At 43.4% G+C, this 12,483-nt stretch overlaps 1 protein-coding gene across 1 annotated transcript in view; it reads right to left on the bottom strand.

The window, feature by feature from the left end:
* Positions 1-6,548, bottom strand: part of TMEM131 (transmembrane protein 131) — a 93,886-nt gene extending 87,338 nt beyond the window's left edge. Inside the window, 1 exon segment of the mRNA XM_085213602.1 lies at positions 6,234-6,548. Coding sequence (XP_085069728.1) covers positions 6,234-6,546 — 313 coding nt within the window. The 5' untranslated portion in view covers positions 6,547-6,548.
* Between the last annotated feature and the right edge of the window lie 5,935 nt (positions 6,549-12,483).

Below are 12,483 nucleotides of genomic sequence, written 5' to 3'. Positions count from 1 at the left end.
GAAACTCTTGTAAAAGTAAAAAAAAAAAAAAAAGAAAAGAAAAAAGAGAAAAATTTTCAGAAAATATTAGATTGTAATCCTTCAACTCTTTGTGATTTCCCCATGACATTCAATGCTGGAAGGACAGCTCCAGAATTAGTTCATCTAATATGCTGAAGTCCAAGCTATCCAAGCCAGTTTGCCAATTCCTTTGGTTTCCTACTCAAGCACTGCCATTTTAGTTACAAAGTTGACAAGAAGGAAAACATGAATTTTGTAGCAAGAACTGCTGCCTCCATATCTGGACTGTTCCTCCATATGAGATAAGCAAACTCCAGAAGAAAGCAAACAAGTTGACCTGTGCTCCTGTTTCCAAATTAACGTATTAGATCACTAATGCCAAACGATCACAAAGATAAGGGGCATTTCAACAATGACACACTCCCAATGAAAGAAAATTTGTATCTTGGTGTCAGTCATGAAAAATGGTAGTATTTTAACATTAATATTTTTATTAATTATTTCTAAAATAGTAGTAGTTTAAGCTCAAATTTGATGATTACCACAGATGAATGGCATCAGTTGCTTCTGCAACAAGTATGCAGCATGCTCACCTTCTGGAGTTGCAGTCCCAGGCAGGCTGGATGTGACTCCAGAGGCCGCCAAGCCCAACCTCCTGCTCAAAGCAGGCCCAGTGAGAACAGGCTGTTCGAGGCATTGCAGTCCCACACTTATTACCATGAAAATTACCCACACTTGTTACCATGAAGAGTACAGGTTTACTTCCAAAGCTGTCTTTTAAATGGTGGGGGGAAGAGACCCTCTTGCATGTTGTGCGACAAGCAGGGAGGCTCCTGCTGCACGCTGGCAGCAGCCAGAGGCACCATGCTGGATAGCAGTCACTAGCAGGAGAAATAAAGCATTGCCTTTTATTCTTGCCAAGCTCACAAACACAGGAACAAACCAAACTGGTTCTAGGCTGTGTTTCAGTCACAGGACTTTTACTGCTGGTTATGCATGAACCATAACAGCCACCATTTACTGAATGGTGATTTACCAGCAAATTCCAGCAGATTTCCCAAGTGTGCAGATTGAAAGACTCTTTACAGAATCACAGAATGGCCCAGCTTGGAAGGGACCTTAAGCATCATGAATCTCCAATCCCCTGCCACAGGCAGGGCCACCAACTTCCACATTCAATACTAGACCAGGCTGCCCAGGGCCCCATCCAACCTGGCCTTGAACACCTCCAGGGACGGGGCATCCACAACCTCTCTGGGCAGCCTGTTCCAGCACCTCACCGCTCTCTCTGTAAAGAACTTCCCCCTGACATCAAACCTAAACCTTCCCTCCTTATCCTTGTAAACTTAGTTGATCACACACAGAGTCATAGTACACATAGCTTGAAGCATAACTAAACTGGCTAGGTTTTTATATAAAGTGATATACAGAAAATGTGCAAGCTTTATTGCAAACAGCTGCAATTTTAGAACACAGAAGTGTTTACAAATGACTCAAAGTAACTTGTATTGCAACGCTGGCAATCAAACACAAAAATCACTACAAAAGCATTAAGCTAATCAATGCCTATAGACTTCTTCAACAATGCCTATGGACTGCTACAAAGTCTGGAGGGGCTTCGTCGTGCTGAGTACCATACAAATAACAGTAATTTCCACCAGAAGTTGAACCATCTCCACAGGCAAGGACACCTCAGCCTGCCTCATGCAAGCAATAAAACCAGACACCTGTAAAGGATAAAGAGATGCAGAGGAAGAAAAACAATTATTTCACGATAACACAAAGCCATGATGCTTCCTGTTCATTCAATGACAATACTTGCTTATATTTAATTTAGCCCAAAGATTCTGCAAATGAGCATGAGATCTTTCAATCCAAGCATGTCGTTAATATTTATCATTCAAGAAAGCAAAGAAAATCTGAGTAACTCTCCTATGTTTAGAGTTTCAAAAACATAGTGAGACAGTATGGTCAATTTTTATCCTCGCTGTGCCTTTCCTCATGCTTAACATGCTACTACTCCATCTACTACAGTGTTCACAGTTTGACTGAGGTCATTCTTTCTGGATCACATTTTGATTTGTGTCAGGGTCAAAACATGAGTATTAACATCAGTGGCTGTAAGCTTATATTCGTTCTGACAGTAGGATATGAAAAACGAACAGTGTATGGGAAGAGTTTGTTACTTTATTGTAAGCATGTAAGCTTTCTCCCACATCAACTTCCAGCATTAGCTTAGTTTTACTCAGATGAAGTATCCTGGGTTGCCGTTTTAGATATTAGCAAAAGAAAAAGCTACTTGTCTGAGATAAGACAATGACAAAACCAGAACAAAAAGCTCAGCAACCAAGTGCACTGTTTTAAAATCTCCCTTCAGATCTTTCATTACTACATCAACTACCATTTACAGCACTTACACTCAGTAGTTATCTTAGTTTCTAGGACATTAATAGAGAATATGTCAAGTTTTGATTAAAAAAATAAAAGTTTATCATTTATACCATCAAATCTTGAATGTTAAAATTGAATTTTCTCCCAGATTCCACACTAAGATATAAATTTTAAAAATTACAGCTAGAGATTAAATCTAGTTGAAATGTCAATCATAGAATCATCATGGTTGGAAAAGACCTCTCAGATCACCCAGCCCAACCAGCAGCCCACCCCCACCATGCCCACTGCCCATGTCCCTCAGTGCCACATCCACACGGTTCTGGAACACCTCCAGGGACGGTGACTGCACCACCTCCCTGGGCAGCCTGTGCCACTGCATCACTGCTCTTTGTGAGACAAAATTTTTCCTAATATTCAACCTGAACCTCCCCTTGCCCAACTTCAGGCCACTACCTCTCTGTCTACCACTATTTACCTGGGAGAAGAGGCTGACCTCCACCTCACTACAACCTCCTTTGAGGTTGTAGAGAGCTCCCAGGACTCGCAAAGACATTCAGACTCACTTGGGCTCTCAACCCATACTGATTTTGAAAGCAGGTGAGTAGATAAAAGAGCTATACAAATAGTGTCAGCAGGCCTTCAGTCAGCTGACCAAATAAAAAGCAGCACAATTTTTTAAAGTTGCTGTAGTGTAAGACAAATAATTTTTTAGGAAGTTACAAACAGAACAGGAACAAAGGAAGAAACACAAGAGAATCCTCAGATTTAACCGTATGGAAGGCATTTGTCTTCAAAACATAATCCTGACCATGGGGTTTATAGTGTTATTATGGCTTCCTTCAACCTGAGAAGGATACTGTGCACTCCTCTCCACCAATTAAAACAAAACAACAACAAAAACTGTACACTCAAAAACTGAAAGTTGTCCTCAAACCATGTGGCAACACAGAATGTGGTAATTATACTAGAAAAGGAAGAGTGTTCTACAAAAAGCCTGAAAATGTACTTGCAAAAGAAACTCTTAGGTTATATTTTTGCTCCTCCCAAATAGCAGGAGGCTCTTTGAGACCAAATGTGCAATTTTCTGCTTGTCATTCTTTTGCTATGGGTTCACAGATTTCCCAAATGACAAAAACAAACAAAACAACTTTAACTTTCTACTCAGTCTTACTCATTCCTCAGTGATAAACAGGCGCTAAAGGCCCAGCTAGACTAAGAAATAAGAAGTAGCACATCACTGTTTAGTCTGAAATTGATGTTTGAGCTTTCTGGCCAGCCTACATAAAGTTTGCTCTGCTCTCACATTTTTCCTAGGTACTTTCAACATGGTACTTCTCTAGCACAGAGAGCATGTAGAGCAATATCACTTTCTCCCCCATGAGTTTGATTTACAGTCTGTATACACAAAGGATTTGAGTTTTGCTTTTCATTCTCAGACAAATGGCAAAGCTGTTTATCTTCCACAAACTCCTTAACTAAGACTGGGGACCAGAAGCAGTCACATCAATCTGAGATCCATCAGCATCATGATTCTTCTCACTCGTGACAATTCCACGAAGAGCAGCTTGCTACTCCTACTTGAGACACATGAAACAAGCATTACACTTCTGTGCACTGGCTCCATCTTTTCCCACACTTTGCCTCACAGATATACAAGATAAGAGGAAAAAGCATACTCCATTTTCATTTTTCTCTTTTGTGATATTCTGATTTGTTCTCTCATTTCTGTCATCCATCTGGGCACCTGCTCCTATTACTTTTTCTTCTGCAGCATCTTCTCCAGAATTTGTATTGCGTGCACTGAATGTCTTCATATAGTCACCTTCACCTGAGCACAGCAGAAATAGGACAGGAGCAACAATTCACAGCCTCACTTCTACCTCCTCTCCACAACTTCCTTCCTGCAGCTCTAGTGAAACACGTATGTCCACATCTGAGGGATTGAAATGATATTCCTATTTTCTTACTTCCTGTTTTTGGCTAGGTTCAACCAGCCCCCCACCCCCATTTTTTCTTTTTTTAAGCTGTGTCTTCCTATGTTTAACTTGTCACAACCTAGTAAGAAAAGGTGCTGAACAAAGGGTGAAACACCCTCCTCTCCCTTTCCTTCTCATGAACTACCGTTTCCTTTCAAGCTCCTACCCACTGTACAGACTGGTCCTTCCTCTTCCATGCTCAATTACTGCAACTTGCAGAATGGCACTTTGTTAAGATCAGCGGGACTGGATCTCACAAGCCACTACCTGAAAAGTCTTGCTTTAAAAATCCACTGGACTATTTTCATTTTCCCCTTCTTCCTGGAGTTACGCACACACACTGCACTGAAAAAAACATTCAAGACAAGTTTTCAACGGTGGCCCACAAATGTAGGCCATCAAGGAATTCCAAGTAATCCATGAAAGATTATTTGGAAGAAAAAAAATCCAAAACACCAGTCCATGATTTATTAGTAAATTTAAGCATACCACTAAAAGAGTCTACACCCAATGGATACGTTTTAAATAATAGGTTGTATGAACAGAAGAAAATCAGTGCAAACTCTTTCACTTTCTCAACGGACTTCAACCACAACCATTCGAACTCTGAATCTAGCACTGCCTTTGTTTACCCAGGAATGCCAAAGGAGGCTGTAGAGAAAAAGCAGCAGCTCCTCCACAAATCAACAAAGCCACGCCATAGTTTAAGCTGTCACAACTTCCAGGGCATCAGTCCCATCACATCAATGTATGGCATCACTGACAAATCTTGTATACTCGTACATGTGAAGGAATGCAATCAAAGTCAGAGTTAAAAATAGATAGTTCTGAAGTATTTGAATGATTCCAGCGCCTTGAGACAGACAGACACACTTACATGCTCCCATCACTCTAAAAACAGTGAACCTTCTTCACACTGCTTTCTAAAGGGTGAATTCTCAGAAAACAGCCAAATAAATAAGAGCATTTGCGACTCAGAATTCATTGGTTTTATTATCACAGTAACGCTGACACCACTGTATTTGTAACAACAAGTCGGTAAGCAATCACTCAAATCGAGTACTACACAAGAAGGAAAAAGAAGGCTTATTGATCTTTATTATGATACCCGTATCTTAACAACCCGTTTCTTCCCTCAGTTCTGCTCTGGAGACACGCTCGCTATCTCCTTGCTGAGCTGCTCCATGTCCTTCCTCTCCTTTATCCCAACTCTGCTTCGCTCTCTCCGTCCCTCCGCATCACCTCTCACCCTCCCTACACCCCCCGCAGTGCAGCACCGCGCTCGGAAAGCCGCCCCGTGCCTCCCACCCGCCAGCGCCCCGCGCTCCCCGGCCGCACAGCCACGCTTCAAAGCGCTCCGTGAGCCCGCACCTCGGCAGCGCAGGAAGCAGCCACCCTCAGCAACGCCGCGACGTTCCGCTCGGGGCTCTGCTCTTCCCCTCCCCGCAGCGCGGCGCGTACACACAGCGCCCAGACGGCGACCCCCGGGCTTCCTCCGCCTGTCCCCGCTTGACTTTCGACCAAGTTCTGGCCGCCCGTTTGCCTCGGGCCGGGGCCGCGCTGGAAGCCGGCCGCGGGGCAGCCAGCTCGACGCTTTTTTTTTGTTTGTTTTGTTTTCTTTTCCCCTCCCTTCTCCTCTCTCTTTAAAGCGCAGCCCCGGCCCCATCCCCGACGCTGTCAGCGACGGCGACCCCCCCGGCTCTCCCCCTCCCCACGCACACGGAGCACGGCGCGAGGCCCCGGGGGCTCCTTCAGCCGCCCCACGGCTAACAGCCGCAACCGCCGCGGCCGGAGGAGGAGGAGAAGGAGGAGGAGGACGACGACGCGGCGATGAGAAGAAAAGACGGGAAACGAGGGACTCACCTTCCTTCTCGGCCCGGGCCGAGTGCAGGAGCACCGCCAGGGTGAGGCGCAGAGCGGCTGCCCCCCAGCCGCCGCATTGAGGGAAGGGGGACCCGGCCGCCGCCTCCCGCCGCGCCGTCATCGCGCTGCCGCAGCCGGTGCGGGTCCGCCGCGTCTCCGGCCGGGCCGCGGCGCGCGCGCGGAGGAGCTCAGGGATGGGAGGGGCGCAGAGAGTTGGGGCGGGGCGGGAGGCAGGAGGAGCGCAACGTGGGAACGCGCATGCACGCACCTCCCCCCGAGAGGCGGGGCCAATGAGGGGAGGGGGCGGCACCATTTTAAGTGTGGGCAACATGCCTCTTCTTTTCCTGACGGGTTACGAGCCGCGCTTGGTTTTATTTTCCTTGCGTGATCTTTTATTTTTTATTTTTCCTTACTGTTGTTATTTTTGTTGTGACTCTGTGCTTTGTACAAGCTCTAGCTGTCCGCAGCGTTGGTAATCTCGCCTCTTTATCGCTATTCTCCCCTCTGAAGGCTCAGGGGCTTCTCTCATTGTTTCCCCGCAGACCGCACCGAGGTTTTTTCCTGCCCGCTCTCAAAATGGCGGCAAGAGGCCTGCGGCCGCGCCGTTTTCTGCGGCGCTTTGCGGGCTCGCTGGTTCTGTGGGGGGTGGGGTAGGATCGGGCCAGTGGCTGCCCACGGGCGACAGCCGCCTCGAACGCGTTTGTCCACGAGGTGTCCCTTCCATCCGCATCTATCCGTCCTCCAGCTGATGGTGGATCCTGGAGGCTGCTGGGCTGGGATGAAGGCAGTGTTTCCTGTGCTGGGTCACGCAGTGCAGGCATTGGTAACAACGTTAATTGAGCCGTTAAGGTTGGAAAAGACCTTTCAGATTATTTAGTCTGAGCAGCAGCCTTGCCATGCCCACTGACCACATCCCTCAGTGCCACATCCGCACAGTTCTGGAACACCTCCAGGGACGGTGACTGCACCACCTCCCTGGCAGCCTGTGCCACTGCATCACCTCTCCTGAGGAGAAATTTTTCCTAAGATCCAAACTGAATCCCTCCTGGCACAATTTAATGTGTTAAATGTCTCATTCAGTTGCTGTGACCTGGCAGAAGAGGCTAATCCCTACCTCACTACAACTTCCTTTCAGGTCATTGTAGAGAGCAATAAGGTCTACCCTGAGCCTCCTCCAGGTTGAATGATCCCCATTCCTTCAGCTGCTTCCCGTGAGACTTGCGCTCCAGACCCTTCACAGCTTTATGCCCTTCTTTGCATGCGCTTCAGGGCTTCAATGTCTTTCGCGTAGTGAGGGGCACAGGACTGAACACGGTACTTGGATGGGACCCTGGACAGCCTGGTCTATAGGAGGTGTTCCTGCCCCCAGCTGGATAATCTTTGAGGATCCCTCCAAACCCAAACCCATCTGCACCATGCCCTGAGGTAGAGCATGAGGGTCGTTGTGAGAACATAATGACATCCATCTGCTGAGGAAGAATGAAACTTACCACTATCCATTTTAACAATATCTGTGGTCTTTGGATCTGTGTAATGAGGGAAGCAAATGGAGAGATCCAAGCAAATTGGAGAGATAATGTGTTTTTACATATACAAGGGTGCTTATCCATCAAATGGAGGCAACACTGGGTGCTTTGCAGCAGTGCTGGCAGGAGCCATGACTCCAGGGATGTTGCATGCACCCGTGTTCTTCAGTAATTCACTTCCCAGCAAGATCAACATCTTAGATTGGGTTCAAAGTTCTTAATGATGAGGTCCTATTTTAGCTGCCATAGCAACATAATAGATTTGGATAGAATGATAGATCCAGCGTCTTAAAGGGACTGACTGATGCACAGTCTAAGTAAAAATAGTTACATTTGTTATGGTTCTTACGCAGTTGTTGTATAAGCTGTTCTTTATTGTCTGAACACACCAAAGGCACATTGAAATTGCGTATATTGTTGTTTTCTTGAACTATGGCTGTAGCACCGGTAAGTTTATTTTTGAGGAGAAAATGGAAAATCAGTAGCATAGGATCAAAGCTTTTCATAATAACAGTGTTATTTCTGGAAGACATTGATTTGAATTAAAGGCTTGAGTGTAAATACTAATCTCTCAGACCGCATTTTCTTTTAACCATTGCACTGAAGCAGCACATATGTGAATGAGTGACTTGAAAGCTCGTGAGTCCCTCTTAACATTTCTCAGAACTACTCAAACCACAGTAAATATGAAGCCAGATCAATGCTGTGAGCAGGAGCCACATGTGGACTTCTGTGGGGAACAGGTATGTGAATCAAACAAAACGCAATCAAATTAAGAACTTACAAAGGCAAACAACAGTCAATGCATAATCCTGGTTTTACTTTATTAACAAGGCTTCTACTGTATACACATTACTTTTCTGGGAAAATAAGTCAGCTTTTTCCAATTCTATTTTGAACCCAACATTGCACAACCGAGCAGCCAGACTTTCTCATTCTAATTTATGCTGCAGAGCATTCCATCTCTAAAATGAATGGGAACTCTAATGAAACTAAGATGTAAGAATGGTAAAATCTGCCTCCATATAAAAATGGAAATAACAACTGTGTTATTAAAAAAAGAAAAAATAGAGGGTCTGTGAAGTAAATAGGAAAACAACTGAGTCAAATGAGTCCTACCATTATGATATGTATGAATCTTAAATCTTAGAGCATAAAAATACAGGCAGTTTTAATTGTTCAATACAGAGAATGTCTTTCTCAAAAGATATTATTAAATATTTAGAAAACAAATAGCTCACAGTGCATATTCTTCCTTTCATCTTTATCCAGAACTCCTACTGTTTTCAGTCAAGAGTTCTGTGTGGAAAAAAAACAATACAATATGGTTCAATGTCTGTAAATGATAAAGCAAAAGACATTCTGTTAATTTATTTCTGAGCTAATCTGGTTTATATTATTTTGTACAAGTTTGAGGCTCTCCAAGCTGCGTGGTTGATGTGTGTTGGGCATACAAATACAAACATTTGGATATCACAGTATTATATGAGCCTATTGAACAGTTTTGTGTTTTTTTTAAAAATGCAAGTCTCCTACTAAAAAACTAACATAATAAAATATTATGGAATATAAAATATTATTCTTTTTGAAATGTACTTCAGTAAATAAACAAACTGTGTGAATTCTGAGACAATGATGTTCAACAACTGACTAGTCAGATGAAAAAAATGCATAATTCTATTTCAGAACATGTCAGAAAGACTTTGTAATGGGCAGCTCTGTAGTTATTGTCAACATTGTTAGCATAATTGGTAAGAAATAGTAGATTGAACGCAGGAAGATGTACGATCGATCTACCTTCAGGTCTGCCTCCATGCAGGAGGCACTCAAGGCCAGGCTGGATGTGGCTCTGGGCAGCCTGGTCTAGTGGTTTACAACCCTGCCTACTGCAGGGGGGCTGAAACGAGGTGATCTTTGAGGTCCTTTTCAACCCAGGCCATTCTATGTTTCTGTGATTCTATGATTCTGTGATTCAGCATTGTCTACCCTAAGTGGAGGATTGTGTACTTGAAGACTGCGGTATTTACTGACCTATAGTAGTTCAAAATATTTCTCCTCTGAACACCCAAGAGTTGGCTTCAGACTGTCATGGAAGCTACTTTCATTTAGAGTCTAAACTCTTTTTCTGGGCAAGGAACCAAAACTGATAAAATATGGATATACAGTTTTTGTTTCTGCCATCTTTGCAATGGAGTCAGGAGGCTCTGGGAGAGTGGTGGAGCAGTCAGTTAGAAGCCAGAACCTCAATAGCTGCTGGTATTCATAAGAGGTTGTTTATCAGACTCCTACAGGGATAATCAGATGTTCGAACTGCCTGTCTCTCCTGCAGAGGCACTCTGATCAAATCAAGGTGACAATGCACTGTTTGTGGGGTCCTTTTCACAGGTTCAGCTGGGAGGATGAAAAGTCACAGTGGGAAATGCAAACTGCTAGATTATCATTGAGATTTCTGTGGTGAATGTACTGTGGATTAACTTCTCTCTCTTTTTTTTTTTTTTTTTTGGCAGATGTTGAAAATGATAAATTGTTTGAAAATAAACCAAGAGAAAATAAACAAAAACAAAGAGAGAAAGCATGTGGACCATTCAGTTGTTCTTCTGTTGGTACAGACTTACTCCTGGTAGCTTGTTTATTAGTATATTTCAAGTTCATTTTAAAATGATTTAATTTAAAGAATTCCTATCACTTCATCTGAAAAGTGTGCACAAGTCCTGCTCTTCACTGCCGAGAAGATTTTCTGATATTCAGTCTTACCCCATCCTCTTTTCCTTTATTATCACTTATTCCCATATATAAAAGCCCAAGTATTTCCTCCCCATCTTAAAGGTTTACATTACTTAAGTGTTTGCTGACTTAAGATATGCCTCCATCTATCTCTGCTTTAACAAAACTAGATGTATTTAGCTCTTTTAACTTTTTTCTATGAAACAGCTCTTCCGGATAATTCTTGCCTCTGTTCCTTAAATTGCCTCATTTGCTTTGACATTATGATGGATTGCAGAGAAACGTTGCACATACCAGCATTCCATCTGCTAGGAATAAGTTGTCCTTTAAGAAGTGTTTCAGTAAGCTCAAGCTGCCAAAATGAGTTTGTGTCACTTAAATGTTGTGCATCACTCGGCTATATTTTTGAGCTAGTACCAGGCACTCCAAAGCTGAACTTCTCTGCTCGGTGAGTCTGTGGCTTGTCTTTTACTTGTCAATACTCTGCAGCTTTGGGTACTCCACTGGATTTGTCAGCTAAAGTCAAGCCCTTCAGCTGAAGACAAGTAGCTCAGGACACCGTCTGCTTTAATATCCATGCCAGATGAAAGTCATTGGAGAGCTTTGTTTCCAATATTTTATTTATGGCATTGTGAAACTGGTACTCTGAAACAACAACAACAACAACAACAACAAGAAAACCACAGGGGAGCTATAATACATATTCAAGATTTTCTGCAAGATTTATTTTCAATGAACCCTTGTAACCTTTTACTTCCTTATTCTTTAGATAAGTAGTTGTAAATTTTTTATTCTTTGTTTCATTTTTATTTTCTGTTCAGTTAATCACTCATATGATCATACACCTAATATAAAATCCAAGATACATCATAATTTTTGTTAAAACCACTGAAAGAAAATATCCTTTAGTTCTTTAAGAATTCTACATTTTGTGACCTAAATGTAATGAGCCAGGGTTACTTCCTCAGATAAGGGGATGATCAACTTCTTATCAGTCTTGACATTTATAACACCTACTTGTGCTGAGAGCCTCCTTTCAGCATTACTGTGATAAAAACTGTGACAATGTATGATTCTGGCTTACTAGATTCCTCAAATAAAAGAAATTACACAGTATTTTGACCACAATTGTACGAGTTGTAGTAGCACTATGGTGAATTGTGATGTGAACTGTAGTTGTAGGCACACAGGAGCGGAGGGATGCTGACCAGAGGGACCATGAAAGGCTCAAGAGGTGGGCCCATGCAAACCTCATGAAGCTCAACAAGACTGAGTGCAAGGTCATGCACCTGGATCATGGCAATCCCAAACACAGACTGGGTGCTGAGTGGATGGAGAGCGGCCCTGCAGAGAAAGACTTTGGGATGTTGGTGGATGAAAAACTCAGTATGAGTGCTTGTAGCCAAGAAAGCCATCCTGGGCTGTGTCAGAAAAGGTGTGGTCAGCAGGGAGAGGAAGGTGGTTGTCCCTCATCTATTCCATTCTTATGAGACCCTGTCTACAATACTGCATTTGGTTCTGGTGTCTCCAGTTGAACTGAGTCCAGAAGAGGCCATGAGGATGATCAGAGCACCTCTCTTATGGAAACAGAAAATTTGGGTTATTTCACCCAGAGAAGGCTCCAAAGGAGACCTGAGGCCTTCCACTTCCTACAGGGGCCTACAGAAGAGCAGAAGTGGGATTTTTTACAAGAGCATTAAGTGATAGGACAACTGGTAATGATTTTAAACTACAAGAGGGGGATATTTAAATTACATGCTACTAAGAAATTCTCACAATGAGGATGGTGAGGTGCTGGAATGGATTGCCAAGAGAAGCTGTGAATGCCTCATCCCTGGAGGTGTTCAAGGCTAGGCTGGATGGTGCTTTGGGAAACCTGGTCCAGTGGAAGATGTCCCTACCCACAGCAGGGGGTTGAATTTGTATGGTCTCCCTTTCAACCCAAAGCATTCTATGATTCTGATTCTATACGTATTTGGAACGTTACATGCAATATACAT

Source organism: Meleagris gallopavo, chromosome 1, assembly GCF_905368555.1.
Source record: "Meleagris gallopavo chromosome 1, MGAL_WU_HG_1.1, whole genome shotgun sequence".
NCBI lineage: Eukaryota > Metazoa > Chordata > Aves > Galliformes > Phasianidae > Meleagris > Meleagris gallopavo.
This window is presented reverse-complemented; position numbering and strand designations above follow the sequence as displayed.